This window comes from Gigantopelta aegis, chromosome 3 (assembly GCF_016097555.1).
Source record: "Gigantopelta aegis isolate Gae_Host chromosome 3, Gae_host_genome, whole genome shotgun sequence".
NCBI lineage: Eukaryota > Metazoa > Mollusca > Gastropoda > Neomphalida > Peltospiridae > Gigantopelta > Gigantopelta aegis.
The window spans coordinates 42,208,215-42,229,277 of record NC_054701.1 but is presented as its reverse complement, the minus strand read 5'-3'; the positions used below and the strand labels follow the sequence as shown (position 1 = coordinate 42,229,277).

At 34.7% G+C, this 21,063-nt stretch overlaps 1 protein-coding gene across 1 annotated transcript in view; it reads left to right on the top strand.

Moving 5' to 3' along the window:
- The window catches only part of LOC121368065 (GRIP1-associated protein 1-like), a 75,846-nt gene that overhangs the window by 13,220 nt on the left and 41,563 nt on the right, over positions 1-21,063 (top strand). The window contains exons 15-23 of the mRNA XM_041492590.1: positions 541-618; positions 1,942-2,172; positions 3,931-4,077; positions 4,796-4,909; positions 5,338-5,481; positions 6,043-6,117; positions 7,989-8,045; positions 8,399-8,498; positions 10,307-10,364. Coding sequence (XP_041348524.1) covers positions 541-618; positions 1,942-2,172; positions 3,931-4,077; positions 4,796-4,909; positions 5,338-5,481; positions 6,043-6,117; positions 7,989-8,045; positions 8,399-8,498; positions 10,307-10,364 — 1,004 coding nt within the window. The remainder of the gene's footprint in view (positions 1-540; positions 619-1,941; positions 2,173-3,930; positions 4,078-4,795; positions 4,910-5,337; positions 5,482-6,042; positions 6,118-7,988; positions 8,046-8,398; positions 8,499-10,306; positions 10,365-21,063) is intronic.

Below are 21,063 nucleotides of genomic sequence, written 5' to 3'. Positions count from 1 at the left end.
TCCGACATCATATAACCATAAATAAAATGTGTTGAGTGTGTCGTTGAATAAAACATTTCCTGTCCTTTCCTTTCCTTTGCTCAGTGGTGCAAGCGATCACGATTGCTAACTAAAATCCGAACCACATTGTTAACAACTACGATAAATTACTCTTCTGCCTTTAATTTCTGTTAGATTTCCCCATCATTTTGTCCAGACACAAATTGTGAAAAAAACACATTACAGTGACACAGACTTCTACATACTAGATTGTAACCATGTCACCTGTATCAGCTTCGCTGATGTCTCCTAGGACAAAAAGCATGCAATATTTTGCCATCTGCTATTTTGCTTTTTTTATGGAATACTCTTCAGGAGTGGTGGAAGTCTGGAGTATGTAATGTAATTAATCTGAAGTCATAACGATTACTTTACAAGTTAGCACGTGTCATGACATTGTTAGATTACGTCACATCCTTCCACCCCTCTTGAAAAGTCATTCTTGTTCACTACTTGCGTCGACTGAAATTTACATGATATTAATGTTTGTTTGTTTCACAGGTTGATGAAGATGCTCAAAACACATCAGATCAACATGTGAAGGAGTTAGGGAAGCAGGTATCCACTCTTCAACAACAGGTAAGACAATATGAGGTGCACTGTTACCTTTGACAGGTTATTGAGAATTTACACCGGCCTCGGTGGCGTAGTGGTTAGGCCATCGGTCTACAGGCTGGTAGGTACTGGGTTCGGATCCCAGTTGAGGCATGGGATTTTTAATCCAGATACCGACTCCGAACCCTGAGTGAGTGCTCCGCAAGGCTCAATGGGTAGGTGTAAACCACTTGCACAAACCAGTGATCCATAACTGGTTCAACAAAGGTCATGGTTTGTGCTATCCTGCCTGTGGGAAGCGCAAATAAAAGATCCCTTGCTGCTAATCGGAAAGAGTATCCCATGTAGTGGCGACAGCGGGTTTTCTCTCAAAATCTGTGTGGTCCTTAACCATATGTCTGACGCCATATAACCGTAAATAAAATGTGTTGAGTGCATCGTTAAAATATTTCTTTTTTTGAGAATTTACATTGGTTATAATATTGATGATACATGTATAAGGAAATTATAAAACTTTCAGAGTTGAAATTTGAACATCTGGATTATGAGTTTATTGCAGAGTGAGTGTGTCTAGTGACACATTTTGTCTGGGATCATATCTCAAACATTAAGTATCAAGACAATGATATTAAGTAATTCATCTTGTTTGAGAATATTTTATTTGAGAATATTATATTTTTTATGCAAAACATTACAGCATATATAGTCACTGTGGTGGCTTTAATTTATGAGTTTCTTTTCAAACATTAATCATTGTTCATAATTCATCAAAGATCAAATTAACATATTATTTCTGTTTGACTTCAGTTTTATTCCAGACTGCAATTTTAGAGTAGTGCTATTCTGCTTTGCTAAGACGAACTGCAGTAAGTGGCAAATTAATGATTGTGAGGAAATAATTGTGTGTGACTTATCCATTTGGTAAAGACATTATTAAGCTGTATATGTCTTTATTATTTTGATTCTATTTTAAAGTACCACAATTAAAACCTTTTTTTGTATCTGATTATCACTTACTGCCCTTTGTTGTAGCAAGGCAGTATTGAAGTATGGGTCCTGATAATAGGAGTAGTTTTTATGGTGGCAACATATTTCCAGGGATTTGATTTTTCAACTTTTTGATTGATTTAAGTTTTTTATGTTTAAATTTTTTTTTTTTATCACAAAGTAGACCAAATTTCAACTGACATGCTGAAAAAGAAGTATTCAACTTTAGATAGAGAATGTTTCTAATTAAAAGGAGTGGTCTTTATAGTATCTTCCCTCACAGTCTGTAACAAACATTAGATTAAAACAACACGCTGAGGTGTCATTAAACCAACGTTCCTTTCCTTTTGTCCTCCGCAGATTGATGCATCCAGCATTGTTGGAAACCAGCAGCTACAGGAGAAGACGAAGCAGTTTGACAAGAAGCTGTCTGAGCTTCAGAACACGATCAGCGGCCTGTCCCATGAGAACGATGACCTCAAGGTGCAGCTGCGCGAGAGTCAGAAGGCCAGCCAGGAGACCCTCGACCAGCTGCAGGCCGCGCAGAAAGAACGAGACACCCAGATACAGGCCCTGCAGGAGATCAGTAAGGTGGGTGGTTGATACAGGCCCTGCAGGAGATCAGTAAGATGGGTTGTTGATACAGGACCTGCAGGAGATCAGTAAGATGGGTTGTTGATACAGGCCCTGCAGGAGATCAGTAAGGTGGGTGGTTGATACAGGCCCTGCAGGAGATCAGTAAGATGGGTTGTTGATACAGGCCCTGCAGGAGATCAGTAAGGTGGGTGGTTGATACAGGCCCTGCAGGAGATCAGTAAGATGGGTTGTTGATACAGGCCCTGCAGGAGATCAATAAGGTGGGTGGTTGATATAGGCCCTACAGGAGATTAGTAAGGTGGGTAATTGATGTAGGCCTTGCAGGAGATCAGTAAGGTGGGTAGTTGATACATGCCCTGCAGATCAGTAAGGTGCGTAGTTTATACACACCCTGTAGATCAGTAAGGGCGTAGTTGATACACACCCTGTAGATCAGTAAGGTGCATAGTTGATACCCTGTAGATCAGTAAGGTGGGTGGTTGATACCCTGTAGATCAGTAAGGTGGGTAGTTGATACACACCCTGTAGATCAGGAAGGTGTGTAGTTGATACACACCCTGTAGATCAGTAAGGTGGGTGGTTGATACACACCCTGTATAACAGTAAGGTGGGTAGTTGATACACACCCTGTAGATCAGTAAGGTGGGTGGTTGATACACACCCTGTAGATCAGCAAGGTGCATAGTTGATACACACCCTGTAGATCAGTAAGGTGGGTGGTTGATAACACCCTGTAGATCAGTAAGGTGGGTGGTTGAAACACACCCTGTAGATCAGTAAGGTGGGTGGTTGATACACACCCTGTAGATCAGTAAGGTGGGTAGTTGATACACACCCTGTAGATCAGTAAGGTGCGTAGTTGATACACACCCTGTAGATCAGTAAGGTGGGTAGTTGATACACACCCTGTAGATCAGTAAGGTGCGTAGTTGATACAAGCTTAACAAGAGATCAGTAAGGTGGGTACTTGATACAAGCCTAACAAGAGATCAGTAAGGTGGATAGTTGATACAACAAGCCCTGCAGGAGATCAGTAAGGTGGGTACTTGATACAAGCCTAACAAGAGATCAGTAAGGTGGGTACTTGATACAAGCCCTGCAGGAGATAAGTAAGGTGGGTAGTTGATACAAGCCCTGCAGTGGGCTACCACTGAAAAAAGAGGTTACAGTCAAGGCCTGAAGGTGGGTAGTTGATGGAAGTCTTGCAGGAGATCAGTAAGGTGGGTGGTTGATACAAGTCTTGCAGAAAATCAGTAAAATAGATAGTTGATACAAAGCTTGTAACATAGAATAGATAATCTTTATCATCTTCTGCTTGCAGTAAACCAATATATAAAATATGTATGTAGGTCATTAAACATAATTGTTTTAGTTTTTCAGTAGACAAATAATGGCTGTTGAAAGGTAATTATAAAACCGAAATTTCACCACCCTCCATTATTTTTGTGTGCAAATAATGGCTAGAAATGCCAATGGAAACATCATCTGTTATTCCTAAATGATATTAACAGCCAGGTGAAACTGTTGATAGCAGAAGCTTGCAACTTTGATAAGGTCATCATTCTGTTTTGTGTTTGTATACTTAAATATATTAACTAGTTGAAAAAAATACAACATTTCTATAGATAATTAGATGTAATTTTATATCATGTCCTTTTCCACAATGTATTTTGCTTCAACATAGACACATTTGTTTCTTTATTTGGTGCCAATCTTTTTATAAATGTTCTTTATTTTCATTGTTACTTACAGGTGGCTGAAAAAAGAAAATCTTTGCTGGATGAGCTTGCGATAAAGTATCAGAAAGACAGCGACAACCATCACAAACACTGGACTGAGTTGGAAGAAAAACACCAGAAGCAGCTCACTTCACTTCAGAAGAAAATTGATGACCTGAAGGTAATGGCACAGGGCTAGCTCTGGACGATCAGAAAATGTTACCAAATTATTTTTAAAAAAGCAAAACCTATGGCTATTTTGTTTTTGCCAAATGGAAATAAATTTCGCCAACTGTGCCTAAAATTTGCAATTGGCGAATTCGGTGAGTGGCAGAGCTAGCCCTGTGGCACCTCATTGTAATTCATTTTGTACTGTCATTCATTTAAAATTCAGAAATGTTGTCCTGGGTACACATATTTAAATAGCTATCTGGGCCTGTGCTTATAAAACTTTGTTTAGAGTCCAGTCTCAATCTCAAATGATGTCACACACATGCAATTTGTATGGTGTTGCCATAACGATAAAGTCTCAAACTCTATTAGAGTCTTGAGTTAGACTCTAAACAATATATAAGCATCAGGCCAGGACTGTCTGTCCAGGAAAATTTCATAGTATACCGTACATCTTGACTTTTATGCAGTTTTCCCTATAACAATGAACTGGTTCGAATAGTAAATCACTAACTAGGATCCTCTATTGTGCCCTGGTTAGCCTATTTTTGGTCATTTGATCATCTCTTCCTTCCTTCTCTTTTTCTCATATGGTCTGGATGTTTTTCTTTTGCTCTTAACTTCATCTATGTCATTCTAGTGTTTGAGCATAATTTTTCACTGTTTAAAATAGTTTTCTTCATTTATTTTACAACCTGCATTATAATTGTTGTTGTTTTTAAAATTAGTTTCAGAGTTCCGAGTTTGATAAACACAAACACCAATGTGAGGAGCTGCAGGTCAAGGTTAAGTCTTTGGAAGATGCTAAATCCTGGCTTGAAAGAAGATTAAAGGAAGTTGAGGTAAAATATCTGTTTTAATTTTGCATACAAATAATGTTTAGAAATTCCAGTGAAAATAGCATCAGTTTATAAAACTCAACAGGTCAATCAATTCAAACACCCATGGTATATCAGACATCTACTCTACCACTGAGCTACATCCTGCCACTTACAGTAGTTAAATGCAAAACATTTCCCCATACCAACCAGTGTCCCCATGACTGATATATCAACGACTGTGGTTTGTGATGTCCTGTCTTGGAAAATGCATCTAAAAATTCCTTGCTTCTACATGAAAAATGTAGTAGGTTTTTGGTAACACCACGTCAAAATTACCAAATGGTTGACATTTAATAGCCGATGGTTAATTAATCACTGTAGATTAGTGGTGTCATTAAAGAAAAGAAACATTTAACTTTTAATAAATGATTGAATGTTTGTTTGTTCAGGATCAGCTGGAGGAAGCCAAGACGAAGCATGAAAGTGTGGTAGAACGGATGCTTTCTGAACACGAACTCTCTGTTGGTGAAATGAAACAGCAGCATCAAGCCGAGATTGAGGAACTTAAACAGGAACATGATGACTATGTCATGGTATGTTAGTTCCCAGTAATAACCCTTGTAGGTGAACAAAAATGTTCTGTAGCTTTTTCCACAATCGGTAATAGGTCAAAATTATGCCAGGTGTAGCAAACTGTGTTATGACCTATTGGATGTGCTGTTTTGAAAAAATATTATCTGTTGAATATTTATTGTTTAATAAAAGAGGAAGAAAAAAATAGGGCTGAAAGCTCAAATGGCATAAGTTATTTGACAAAATATATTTAACAGAGTAAACAATTATTATAGTAATTTTTAAAAACATTTCTGGATGTAGTAGGGCAAACAGGTATATTACAAAAGGTAAAATATTTATTGAAATTACTTGCCATTTATTTATGAGTAGGAATACTTTATAATTTGGGTAACCATATAACTATATCCATATTTGAAATATTGTGAATTAAAACAAAATTTTATGTATACAGTCAGTGTTTAAAAGTCAGTTTGTTGAGGATTCAACAACTGTTTAAAATCCATTATGTGATTATACTGTTTTTGTAGTTTATAAGTTGGGTACCCATATGTATTATTAACCTGTAATGTGTGTTTCAGAAACTGGAAGTTCAAGGAGAATCTCAGAAGACTGAGCTGGAGAACCAGCAGATGGTCATCACTAGTTTACACCAGGTAATATATAGAGGTTATTGCATGAGCATGAGTGCCATATGAAATTTATTGAACTAGTTTACATCAGGTAATATATAGAGGTTATTGCATGAGCAGGAGTGCCATATGAAATTTATTAAACTAGTTTACACCAGGTAATATATAGAGGTTATTGCATGAGCAGGAGTGCCATATGAAATTTATTAAACTAGTTTACACCAGGTAATATATAGAGGTTATTGCATGAGTGGGAGTGCCATATGAAATTTATTGAACTAGTTTACACCAGGTAATATATAGAGGTTATTGCATGAGCAGGAGTGCCATATAAAATTTATTAAACTAGATTACACAAGGTTCGCACATGCTTGAAAAGGCCCTAATTTTGAAAGGTTGCCCTAAAAAGTCCCTATTTTGATCATCTAGCCCAAAAAAAACATATATGTTCACAAAAGACCTTAAATTGGGCCATATAAGCCCTGAAATCGATGGATTTTTCTTTTCTTCCGAAAACATTAAATAAATTGCAAAAAATACATCGATATCTACTTTCATTTGTTGATCTCTGATCTCGCTCAAACGTTGTTGTGTAAACAATGCCAAAATGATACCAAAGATTCATTCGTAAAACATTGTCAATGTTCGATATTGTTCATAGATGGATTCATTTGTAACTTTCAAGGAGTGCTTGATTGGTCATTGTAAAACGAAACACGTTTTTAAAATACTAATCAAGAGTCCTAATCTCAGTTCAAACTAAATCAAATGGAATACTGTAAATCATGAAATTAATGCGAGCAAGTAATTAATGCGAAAAATGCAGCGAACACATCGATGCAATAATAACAACACATTTTGTTTAGTGTCATTCCCAATACAAAAAATGTGCAGGATTTTACTATAATACTTCTAAATAAAATAAAACTTTTATAATATAAAGATGAAACAAAATACAAAAACAATTTTTGTTAAATCTCTTTTTGTGAATACTTCAAGAATCTTTCTTTCGTTTCGATGTTGCCATTCTATTTTCACTTTCCTGGAATATCATAGCAGTTATATAATACAGTGATGTTCCAAATGTTTTCTTTTTAAAAAGCTCGTTTTGTGATGTGAGTATTTTTCAAATTTTCTTACACTTCTGGATTACTGTATACATTTAAACTGTTTTGAACATTTGTAAAATTATAATCAACAAATTTTATTACTAAATATATTCCTTTAAAAATGAAACAGTAGAAAATTATATAACCGTAACCAACAATCCATGCATATTTCTTCAAACTATTTGGCTCGACACTATACATTGCATTTAATTTAGACGGGTCGCATGTTGTCACTGTTGCAATATATCGCATTTGTTAACGTCTATTCCTGTGCTGCGCATCAAGTGTATAAAATCAGTCTAAAACATTTGTTAGAATAATACGTCTGCGTTCGCGTGAAATATTGTGCCCTGTAATAGCGACCCGTTTACCTTTTATTCCTACTGGTGGAATAATTAGAAGAATCACCACACAAAAGTGCGAGGCATACCCTTAACAATAAGGTGTAGTTATACTAATTACACTACTTTAAGTAATTAGGGCTTCCTGGTCGACCCACCATGCAATTAGCTTCAGGTTATGTAGTAGCTGTGAAAACAACTACTGACTTCTTTTAACATGAAAGATGAAGCCCAAACAATTTAATAACAACACAACTGTGGTTTTTATGTGATGTGGACTTTTGCCCAACACATTAATAAAAATACGCATTTTTGTTCACTCATGTACGGACGCAATAATATCATGACGTATTAATTACATGATTTACAGTATTCTAAAATGATCTGAACTTATTTATTTATTTATTTGTTAATTGTTATATTTATTTATTTGTTTTTATTGCAGGAAGTAAAAGATGGTCATGGTGAAAAGAAAATTGCAGAGAAGAAAGGAATGTCAATTGTGAGTATATTAACACTTTAATCATGTGTCATGTATTACATATACAGAAAGGCAAAGACAAAACAGACTGAAAAATAAACCGTATGTTGAGTGTGTCTTTTGGGGGGGGGGGGGGGGGAATGGAATAATTACTGTAAGATTGAAATACGTAATAACTGTTTTGTTTATGTTGTTTCCATTTTAAATCTGCATGACACTTTTCTACCATGAAGAGTAAATTTTCTCCAGTTTTAAATAATTCTTTTTTTAATGGAAGTATGTTAAACCTCCCATAACATTAAGTGTGCCAGTGCACTGTTGGATGACATGGACGACTACTTCAGTCAGTTGATTTATTGTATGTATGATTACAGGTGAAAGATCTGAAGCGGCAGTTACACGCTGAAAGGAAACGAGCGGAGAAACTACAAGAACGACTGCAGGAAGTGCTCATCGACAGCACAGATAGACAGAGTAAGCTCCCTTTAACTAAATGTTATCTTTCACTTGTTCATATTGATTAGACCGGGCTCAGTGGTGTGATGGTTAAGCTATCTGACATAAGACTGGTAGGTACTGGGTTCGCAGCCCAGTACCAACTCCCACCCAGAGCAAGCTTTAATGACTCAATGGGTAGGTGTAAGATCACTACACCTGCTTTTTTCTTCTCAGTAACCACAAAGAACTAACCCACTGTCCTGGACAGACAGCCTAGATAGTTGAGGTGTGTGCTCAGGACAGCATGCTTGAACCTTAATTGGATTTAAGTACGAAAATAAGTTGAAATAAAATGAAATGATAAGATGTTTTTTTACAAATGAAACATAATCTGGAATTATTTTGTAGTCAGCTTTGCTTAATATATAAAAAATCACCTAAGTGGCATCTGGTTATACACCATATTAGGTGCTTGTTTACCGTATATCTTCACCTATAAGTCGAATTTTTTTCACCCAAAAATTATTTTATAACTTGGGGGGGTCGACTTATAAGAGGGTAAAAAAATTTCACAAAAAATATTAGTTTTGGGGATTATTTTACAAGTTTTATTGTTGAAGTATGCCATGTATTTATACTCAAATATGTTAATTTGACACATTTATTTTTTATAACCTATTTTTTGGGGCATTAGAACGGTTTTGGTTATGCGAAAAGGCGTACGATCTCACTCACATGCCAAGACAACAGTCCACTTAGTTAAATTAAGTCATAACTAATAGTAAAAATGTAAACAATACTAACTACCTGTTGCCTGAGTTAATTTTGAAATCTGGTCACTGGCATTAATGGTTGTTCAAACAATGTTTTGGCGGTGATTAACTTCATGAATATTACTAAGCTTTCCCTTAAAATAGACTGATCTCTGCAGTTCACTTATCTAGAGCAATAGGGACACACATCATTTGGTACAAAAACTAGTGTACTTTCCAGAGTTATCCTCCTTACATGTATTAATATGGCGGCAAAACGTGATACTTTCAGTTTTATCGTAGTGATCTGTTGTCAGTGTTTATAAATAAAGTTGTTGTCTGTGCACAAAACCATCTGTACAGTACTATACAGTAACAGTCAAACAGCTTTCACTCTCTACTAAGGGAATATTTCGTTTTGATGCTATGTAATAATGATAGTTTGATTGGAATAGTCTGATCATATTGCGATGTACAAAACGTGAAAACTGAAGTTTGTAAAATAATTTTCTTTTGTTCAAATATTATTGTTCTCATGTGCTGAAAATAAGAAATATTTCAATATTTATAAGTAGTTTTTCATGGGTCGACTTATAAACGGGTCAATAAAAAAATACGTTTTCAGGGCTTGAAATTAGGGACTCACTCGACTTATGGCCGAGATCGACTTACAGGCGAAGATATACGGTACTAAAATTTGCAACTTACTTTCTATTAACATTTATCATACGGTTTCAAATCCTTGTAAAACATAAATACACTTTTTGAATTGTTTTACTGCTTTTCTAGTTAATTTTCTATTCAGTGTCTAATTTTAGCTTCAGTAATTTTTTTACTTATCATAAAAGGTATGTCGTGGTCCCCTTTTATCAGCTTTTTATAAAAAAAAAGAAGACAATTTTATAATATTGTTGCATTATACAGCATCTTTTTGTCAATGAGAAATTATTATATTAATTTACTTTTTAAAAGCTACATTATGTTTTTGCTAACTACAACGAATAATGTGTAAAATATTAGAATAAATGTGTAGCTCTAAGATGTAAATATTTTTAAAGTATTTTTTCAATGAGAATATGTTTCTGTTTTCAGGTGTTGAAGACTTGCTGCGACCAATTGATCAGAATGATCCCCTTCGAGGAGATAACAGGTATTGTAATATTGATAAATATAGTCAATGAATCCTTTCTAACAATTGAGGCGTGGGATTTTTAATCCAGATACCGACTCCAAACCCTGAGTGAGTGCTCCGCAAGGCTATTTCACTTAATATGTATTTGAATGTGACCTAGATTTTAAATATTTAATTATATATATATATTATTATTTATTTTTGTTTGTTTGTTTGTTTATTGTTGTTGTTTTTTTCACTGGCCTCGGTGGCGTCGTGGTTAGGCCATCAGCTTACAGGCTGGTAGGTACTGGGTTCGGATCCCAGTCGAGGCATGGGATTTTTAATCCAGATACCGACTCCAAACCCTGAGTGAGTGCTCCGCAAGGCTCAATGGGTAGGTGTAAACCACTTGCACCGACCAGTGATCCATAACTGGTTCAACAAAGGCCATGGTTTGTGCTATCCTGCCTGTGGGAAGCGCAAATAAAAGATCCCTTGCTGCTAATCGGAAAGAGTAGCCCATGTAGTGGCGACAGCGGATTTCCTCTCAAAATCTGTGTGGTCCTTAACCATATGTGTGACGCCATATAACCGTAAATAAAATGTGTTGAGTGCATCGTTAAATAAAACATTTCTTTCTTTCTTTTCCTTTCTAACACTACTTAAAGTCACTGACACCTAGTATGTACATTTCCTGTTTCTTTTGAAACAAATTTTTAGTTACTACAAACATTAGAAGTACTGAAAACACTTTGGATTGCCAAAGTTAATAATTCAAACAAGATGTTGAAAGTATTGTGTGACTTAATATTAATTTTAATTTATTTTATTTAATTTTAATACTCAGAAATATTTTACATAGCCTAATAATTAGGGTCATCGCCTTTAAGGGATCTTAAAAGTTAAAGGGTCATGTATAATTTTAAATGTCTTTTTAAAAGTTTATTTTGTTTCACATTCATATGAATTTTGACAAATATTACACTGTGAGATATTTTTAATAACTGAAACTGTTGGGGAAAACATTGGCTCTAAATCAAATGTAATTAAATGTGATATTGCTGAAGCAGGAAATTCATGGAGTATTTTAATTGCAACATTTATTTGAATCAAATTTACATGTATGTCCATAATTTTGATTTGGAAAGGTTTCATTGATTTATGATTTTTAAATTTTGTTGGTTAGTTAAATGTATGTGACCACGTCTGAGAAAATTAATACAGATGAGGCATGACATCATTTACAGATCACATTTAAAATGACACCATGTTGCATTTCACTGTGACACAAATGCTAGTTAGAATTGTTATCAGTATATACTAAGCATTAAAAATATAACAATAAAAGCAAAGCGTGTTTCTTTTCATTGTCATCGATTTATAATATTTTTGATGAAATAATAGTTTGACTATATTTTTAATTACCCAAAATACTATTATAAGCATCATTATTTGGGGACTTTTAGAAATAGTTAATATAATTATTATATGTTCAAGATTACAGTCATCACATACACCCTTGAGTCAAAATAATAATTATGTGGACATCTTAATGTTTTGACTACTGGTTATCAAAAAATGCCAAATAATATTTTGCCATATTCCCTCCTCTGTACTAATTTTTGCAGACATGGTTATATGTGAATATGTTTGTATGTGTTAACAAAAAACTGTTTTAGAATGAAAATTAACAGAAGTATTTAACAACATCCCATTCTTAATGGTAAGCACGAGAGAGAAGCAAATCTGCTGCCAAGTGTTATTCTCCTTTTTGTCTCATCTTTAGCCTACAAAATAAAAAATTTAAAAAGTGAGATATAGGTATTGTATATATGTGATCAGCACTGGTTGTGTGGGAATATAACAAAAGTGTGTAGGAGTTTTGGCAAAGGGCAGGGCTTTAGATTGCACCAAAGCTGAGACAATAAATGATGTGCCCAAAATAGGCAATCCCAAATTAAACACAAACATGTTGACCTCAAAACATTTCACCTCAAAATCAAGCTGCAATTAGATTTAAAAAAACCTTGAAATGCATTTCTTAATATGTACAACTCTTTATCAGTTATTATTAACATTACTGCACTAAAAAGACCTTGATGTGATTGTAAGAGACAAAAAGGCCGCTATGCCCAACTTAGTGAGATCTAAAGCCCTGGAGGATGGGATGTTTGAGATCACGGTGAACAACAACAGTTTTGACATCTTCTCAGCACCATTTTACTAATAATATGACTGAAAGTTTTCAGGCATTGAATTTAGGATTTTAATTATTTGGGGATCCACTGAAATTGTAAAAATGGTGTAATGTATATTTTTAAGATTCTATGTCAAAATCTCACACTTTTAAGCCAAAATCTGAGATTTGCAGAAGCTTGGAATCATGCTAAATTTTCAGCCTGTTTTTTCTTTTCTTTTTCATCATGAGCACAGTGTGGCATAGTGTGTATGTCTGGAACCTGTTTTTAAAATAAAAATCACTACTGTGTGTCTTATCACTTTATGTACATAGGCACTTAAACCATTACTTTGATTTTAAGGCCAATGAAGTGATTGGGCAATGAGATATTCTGACAACAAGCATACCCCAAATGATCAGTTTTAAACTTCAGATTGATAAGTCATTAATATTAGCTTTGTGACTTCTAGTTTATTTTAAAGCACTAATGCATGTATTTATGTCTCCTTTTTTTTTTGTCCCTTGATTTTGTATATCTGGCCATCTTCATTAGTTACTTTTAGCTGTGTATGGTCTTGAGACTTAAAACAATGGCCCTGAAACACCAAATAGCCGTAGTTTAAAATGTGCTGAAGAGTCATTCACAAACTTTCCTTTACTTCTCTTTCCAGTCTCTACCTTTCCTTTTTTTTCTCTCCAATTTCTATCTTTCCTGTTTTTCCATTTCTACCTTTCCTCCCCTCCACCCCAGTGTGTACCTGCCCAAAAGTCATTTTGTGGAATGGGAAGCAGTCAACTTCTGAGGACCAGTTCACTAAACTAGGCAATTGTATGATCTCACAGTGCAATGTAAAAAGACTTGCAAGGACGATGCAATGTTGCCTGAGAAAGCCTAAGAGAGGTTTTTATATGCCTGTCTATGATGGGTTGTAATATGGTATGACATTGTCCATCCGTCTGTTAAAGTTTTTTTGTCAGGACCATATCTTACATACAGATGCATACAGGACCGGCAAACCTCACATGTAGGAACAACTTGGGATGGCAGTGTGTCACATACTATTACTAGGTCACTGTGACCTACTTTTCACAGTCTATTGCACATAACAGTAAATCCTTGTCCAGATCACATCTTGCATACAAATGCATATACATAATTAGAATTGAATCATACCCGTAACATATTCATTAATATCTAAAGTTTTCTATCAAACTTCTGACAGGCATATTTTGTACTTCACCGGTACTCTTGTTGAATTATGCCCCTGACATTTTAATCTGGAAGCATATGCTAGAAATTGAAAAACAGTTTTATGTGCTTTATAAACCTGTCTCTTATTTTATGTAAATTTACTGATAAGCTAAAAATGTGGGAGGTTTTGTGTTTTTCTTGTGATAGCTAATTTAATACTTGTTATCCGAATGTTGACATAGTTGGCAATAATTTCTTAAATTGAATATTTGTACAATGATTTAAGATAAAAAGCAAAAGCTGCTTGTACAACTGAATATCACAGTGTATTTTGAGTAATTGCCTTTCGCTCTATGCCAGTTTTGAGCACTGAAGAGCATATAATATATGTATTACCAGTACTGAGATGTAGCCTAGTGGTAAAACGCTTGCTTGATGCGCGGTCAGTTTAGGATCGATCCCCGTTGGTGGGCCCACTGGGCTATTTCTCGTTCCAGCCAGTACACCATGACTGTAATATAAAAGGTTGTGGTATGTGCTATCCTGTCTATGGGATGCTGCATATAAAAGATCGCATGCTACTAATGGAAAAAATGTACCAGGTTTCCTCTGTTAGACTATATGTCAAAATTACCAAATGTTTTGACATCAAATAGCTGATGATTAATAAATCAATGTGGACTAGTGGTGTCGTTAAACAAAGTAAACTTTTACTGAGATGTTGGTAACTACCTGCATGCTGTCTTTGCAAGCTCACTAAATACCTCTAAAGCCATTTCTGCGGTTCTCGTAATGACACCAGTTGACTTCCAAGGTTAAGCAAATGGGCAATGAAGTACATAAAGAGCATTTTTCACTTACAGTAATGTGTGCATTACTCTTGTCGGTCCTGATTTATTGCTTTTGATGAAAAGCTAATCATGGTAAATGAGTGACCATGATAACAGTATTGATTGCAGAAAGTCCACGCCAAAGATGAAACACGTCCACTTTTACTGACATGCGTAGTTCCACTTAGCCATGGGTCACGGGATCAATTGTTCTCAATGGACTTGAGAATTCTCACTCCAACCAGTACCTTTTGACTGGTATGCAAAGGCTGTGGTATATATACTGTATATGTACATGCATTATAAAAGATCCCTTGCCGGTTTTTGATAAGAGTAACCTTTGTGATGGCAAAATGTTTTGTCTCTTACTTTCTCTCATTCAAGTATTAAAATAACCATATATAACTATAAGACATCAAATAGTTATAATTAAAAACTTTCTATGTTTATATGATCTCCTCAATTCTGATTGGATGACGTCGTAGAAAAACTTAATGTTATCCTTCAGTAAACCTCAGAAAATGACATCATTACACCAGCTGGGATGTCATTTACATAAAACAGGTCATGGAAACGACGCTAGAAGCTGATATATGGTTATTTTAACTAAATATGGTATGTCCAGGTGCTTGTGCATACATTTTAGAAGAGGGTGGGGGACAACTTTTGCATTTGCACATGTGTATATGTAGCTCTAGAGTCCATTTCTCACCTTTAGGTCAAGTGGCGAGATTTAGCTCAGTCGGTTGAGTGCTCGGATGAGGTGCTTGCATTGCAGGATCAAACCACCTCCGTGGATTATTCCACTGATTGGGTTTTTTCTTGTTCCAACCAGTGAACCACAACTGGCTGTGGTCAAAGTCTGTGGTATGTGCTTTCCTATTTGTGGGAAAGTACATATAAAAGACCCCTTGCTGCATTAGGAAAAATGTAGCAGGTTTCCTCTGATAACTATGTGTCAGAATTACCACAAAGCGTTACATCCAATAGATGACGATTAATTAATCAATGTTATCTAGTGGTGTCGTTAAACTAAACAAACTTTAACTTTAATTTTAACCTTTATCTCCATTTTTCATAAACTATACAAGTCCTAGATCAATGGAATTCAGTATCTGTTATATCTATGAATATTCTTCTTATTTTAAAAATTAAATTGATTAAAAAAAAAATATATATATTATTTAATCTTGTTGTGTTGTTTTGTTTTTGTGGAGTTTTTTTTAATAATTAGATTTAATGCTGAATGTTACAATCACAAAATATTTCTTTATTCACCAAATCAGTTTAAGGGGGCAGAACATAGCCCAAGCACTTGCCTGATGCATCAGTCTAGGATCGATATCTGTCAGCTTATTGGGCTATTTTTCGTTCCAGCTAATGCGCCATGACTGACATATCAAAAGCCAAGGTATGTGTCATCCTGTCTGTTGGATGGTGCATATAAAAGATCCCTTGCTACTAGTGGAAAAATATAGTGAGTTTCCTATCTTAAGACTATATGTCAAAATTACAAAATATTTGACATGCAATAGTTGATGATATATAAATATGATATATAAATCAATGTGCTCTAGTGGTGTTGCTGAAGAAAACAAACTTTAACTTAAATTAAAATTAATTAATGTTTGTGTTTCTCTTGTCATTAAACAAAACAAACTTTACCTTTAAATTTTGGAATCAGTTTATCATTATGGTACCTTAATAGTAGATGAGACACTTAATTCATCAAAAATCTTGTTAAAATTATCTAATTAAAGATGCACTACATTGGTATATTTTTATGTTTGAAACATATTTTATTGCGTATAATATACAAAAGGATTGGGCACAAGTTATTCAACTTACGAGGCCCTCTCCTAATTACAAATATTATAACATTATAGGCGACTACTATAACTACAAATATTTTGAAACAAAGTAAATACACAAAACATCAAGCAAGACAAATTAACAGTGCAGATAAAGTGAAACCGGAAGAAAGACTACAATAAATATTCAGAACAAAGTTAATACATAGAATATCAAGCAAAATAGATTTTTAGTGAGAATAAAGTGCTAAAATTTTTTTTTTAATAAAATAAAAAACAAATCAGGAAACTATTTAAAGTAGTTTATTTTTCTAATCAGACGGCGTGGCTTTGACATGGTATAGTTGATAAATTCTGCACATTTTGATATATTTTTTTATCGAGTCATAATTTATTTATTTAATCATTTATTAAACCATATTTTATTCATTGAATCTTTCTGTTTCTTTAATGTATTTTTGAACATAATGAAATATTTGCTTGTTTGTGTCTACCATTTAGTACTAACTGGAGGCTTATTGGTGCAAATGTACTTAAAGAGTCTAATAGATGTTGTCTTTGCTGGGTATAAAGTTTACACTAAAAGAAGTAATGGTGCATGTAAAAGATCCCTTGCTGCTAATAGCTCTATTTTTATATTAAAGCTGCATTCTCAATGTTGCAAGTGTCATATTTTTACTATTTAAAAAAATATTTATATCTGTAATTATATAAATAACTACAAAATAATAGATACTATATACACTGTAATCTTTGCATACTTAACTCGTGATAATCAAAATATTAATGTTCTGTAAATGGTGGTTTTTCCAGGAATCCTTGAATAAAAATAAATCTTCATCGTGGATCCACCGAAATATAGTTCAGCTAGCCAATCATTTGTAAATGTTGAGATGTGATTCAAATTGAAACTATGACATCACACATAAACCTACATGTATCGGTTACCCTTATCAGGGCTCACCCGGTACATTGCCATAATATTAGCCAATTGCTAATTTTTACACAAAATGGCTAAAAAAAATTGACTTTGGCTAATAAAATATTCCTTAAATTGACCACATTTTAATGATTTTCAAGGAAATACTCTGAAAATTGGCTAAACCAAAATTTGTTCCAGTGTGAGCCCTGCCTAATTAGAGTTTACAATAAATTAAATACAAAAGTATAAATAGTTACTGTTACACAATAATAAATGAAATTATTTGGTTCTAATTTTTCTATGGCATGTAATTCAAGGTTTACTTTTTACATTTCATAAAAAATTAATACATATTTTGGTTCATGATATATCTTTGAGACTACCCTTTTAATTTAATCTCATAACTATAACTCACTACAAATCATCTATCATCTACCCTACACATAATATTTGAATAATTGGTTCAATAATATTTACATTTTTTTTACATGCTGCCTCTCAGCATAAACAGTGCCATCATCAAGACTCCTGGATAAAACATTTGTTTAAAGTATTAACAGACAAATCAAGGTCATCCAGATTCATTATATACATGTAACAAGTTTGGCTGGAAAATATGTATGCGACATCTAAGACCAGTGTTCTCGCTGGGTGAAAATTAAAGAAGGGCAGCCATGTGGCACCACACCCTTCAAAAAAACAAACAAAAAACCCCCCAACGAAAAGCAAAAAAAAATAAAATAAAATAAAAAAGTAAGAAAGAAAAAGCTTGGTTACCATATGTCATTGTGTGTTGGTTGGTCGACTTTGTGGAAAGACATACCATTGTTTTTATAAGCAGTGATATCCCCCCAAAATTAAAAGTTTATAATATTTTCGAATGAATTGCTGAATGACAGAAATGACAGAAAGTAAAATTCATTAGTTACAACCAATTAAATCTGCAATTGAGGACAAAATATCAGACAATAGTTAGTGGACATAAAAGACAATGTCTAGTCGGATCACATGACATATTTGGCACCAAATAGGTGCTTTTTCAGTTGGAGATTACCGAATTGATAACAAATAAATGTTTTCATTGCTCAAATAAAATATAACTTTTATTGCGTGTATCAAACATACAAATGAATACAGGTATGGGACAAAGTAGAGGCTGTTAAAAATACTGTTCAATTACGTTATTGTAACTGTCGTAAGCTACTGAAGTTTTTCGTCAGTTGCTTTTTCGTACAAACAACACGGCTTGTTTCCTTTGATGTTCAGTGTGCAGACTGATGATTATTTTTATGTGGGAAAAGTGTGCATTTGGAAATAGCAGAGATAGGTGCTGTAAAATATAGTAGGGTGTGGGAAAATAAAGAGGGGCACAGAAAAATAAAGGAGGGCGGCAAAATGCAATATCGGGGCAGCAAAATGCAATATCGGGGTTCCATCCCGCTTAAATGGAGCAGCGAGAACACTGAAGACACTGTACAACTTGTTGGTCCTCATCTATAGAGTATTCAACAAAATTATTATTTTCTGCTAGTAGAGGAAATTGTTTGATTGTAATTTGTATGGACATGTTGTTAAAGGTATATTCTTTACATTTGAAAACTAAAACTAATAAATAATATTTGGTCATTATGGCACCATAAGGCAGCCCCTTTAAAAAAGTTGAATACATTGTACAGGTACATGTACAGTGTACATTGTACGTGCTGTAAAAATTGTTCTTACATATCTATTAGTTAGAACATCATTCATTATTTTTGACAACACATACTGTTAACACACATATGTGTGATAACAATTTAAAGACATACAACTGGCTGCTCCTAGGTGATGACATGGTTGCCATTGCCATACCATCCAATGAAGAAACAAAATCACATCGAAATCAATTACTCTGTGATGTAAAAGTTAATCTGAAAATGACTTCTGTATGATGCATAAGTTCACAACAAGCACAAGTGTTATAAATATGTTTTGGTTAGAAAAGATGTTTAAATTTATTTGAAACCTGGTTTTTGAAGATATGTAAGAAATTGAAAACTAGTCAAACCTGTCTTAAATGATCACACAAGGGAGTAGATAAAATTGTCCACTTAAGACATGTGGCCGCTGATTACAGGTTGCCACATGTAGAATCTTTGCAATAGTTATTGTGTTTTCTTGTTTTACCATCAATACTGATAATTAATGGATGCGTGCTTCACAGTTGACTATAAATCAACTTCAGAAAACATGCAACTGAAATGTATTAAATTAACCATTCCTTTTCATTTACTAGTAATTCCTACTTCGTGTGGTGTATTGTCATAGTAAGTGAATCTACATATGTCAAGTGTAGCCTGCCCAGAGGCAATTAGATGCATTCCAGAGTCATACTTTCTTAATTGAATGGGCCTGAATGGGTACTAAAAAAGAAGGTGTGAAGATTGGTTATATGTATTTGCTGCACCGTATCACTGTTTTCTAATCTACAATAATGGCCCAAATGTAAATAACCGCCTTCTCGCGTTTTGCTACCAGGGAAGGCCTAAGACATCTTTCTGCTGCCAACACCCTCTACATGGATGGTAATTTCTCCGTGGCTCCAAAAGTCTTCAAACAACTGTACGTAATCCGGGTTCCCTTCGGTGATACAGCTATTACTGCTGTCTATATGCTCTTCTTTTCAACAAGACCCGAGCCACTTATGAAGAACTGTTTCAGGCTGTAATGGATAAGTGTGCAGACTCGGACTTCAACCTCAATGTGCAAACCATAGTGACAGACTTTGAGGATGGTGTATTGCGAGCTGTCCTTGCTGTCTTCGGCCGTGACATTAACAGTAAGGGTTGTTTCTGTCATCTTACTCAGTGCACCTGGCATAAGATTCAGGACTTAGGCTTGGGTCCACACTACATGGCCAATGCTGACTTTTGCCTATTCTGTGGCATGATGGATGCTCTCGCCTTTTTGCCATTAGGTGAAGTTGAGGAGGGTATGGAACACCTTAAAGCTGTCATGCCACAAGATCCACCTGAAGTTGAGGACTTACTAATGTACTTTGATCGTACATACATCAGTGGTTCTTTCCGACAGATTCAGCAGCCAGCAGACAGGCCCGGTGCTGACCTCAGGTTGTGCTGTGTTCCACCAATGTTCGCTCCTGTCCTGTGGAACGTTCATGATTCCACCATGAACACTAATCCTCGTACGAACAACTTGTGTGAAGGTTGAAACAACATATCCCGGGGATACCAGAATTTTATTTTGGATACCAGACTTCAATAACTCAGTATCCCACAGGGATACCATATGTTTTAGTTTTTTTTAATCCTGCATTTTTATTTTTAGCTGAAACAATGAATGTCGTCATTTACTGGTGAAGTTATTAAGTAACAGTCTAATGCTATTCCATGATAACAATATCTCCTTAACTCGTACCCTGTCTAATGCTATAGTGGAGCAATATCGGCATAGCAATAGACTAGGAACCGTTAAGTCGCTATTGTTTTTGATGGATGTTTCCTCCCTTCAAATTTTATTTGAGATATTGATTCCACATCTGCAGAAAATTGATACAGGTAGGTTTTTCATCAGTAATGTCAGAAACACTTATAGATTGCTGCTAAATATTAATTTATGTCAGTATTACTCAAAAATAGATGCAACAAATCTTTTTGCCAGTTCCGTTTGATTGCGAATTTCAGTATTTCGATTACGGTGTAATAATAGACTGGGAACGAGAAGAGTGTCGTCCAAGTTTGTTACGATGTTATTTGTGAATTTCATTTAAGTGGGATACTAAATTCTCAGGTGGGATACCAG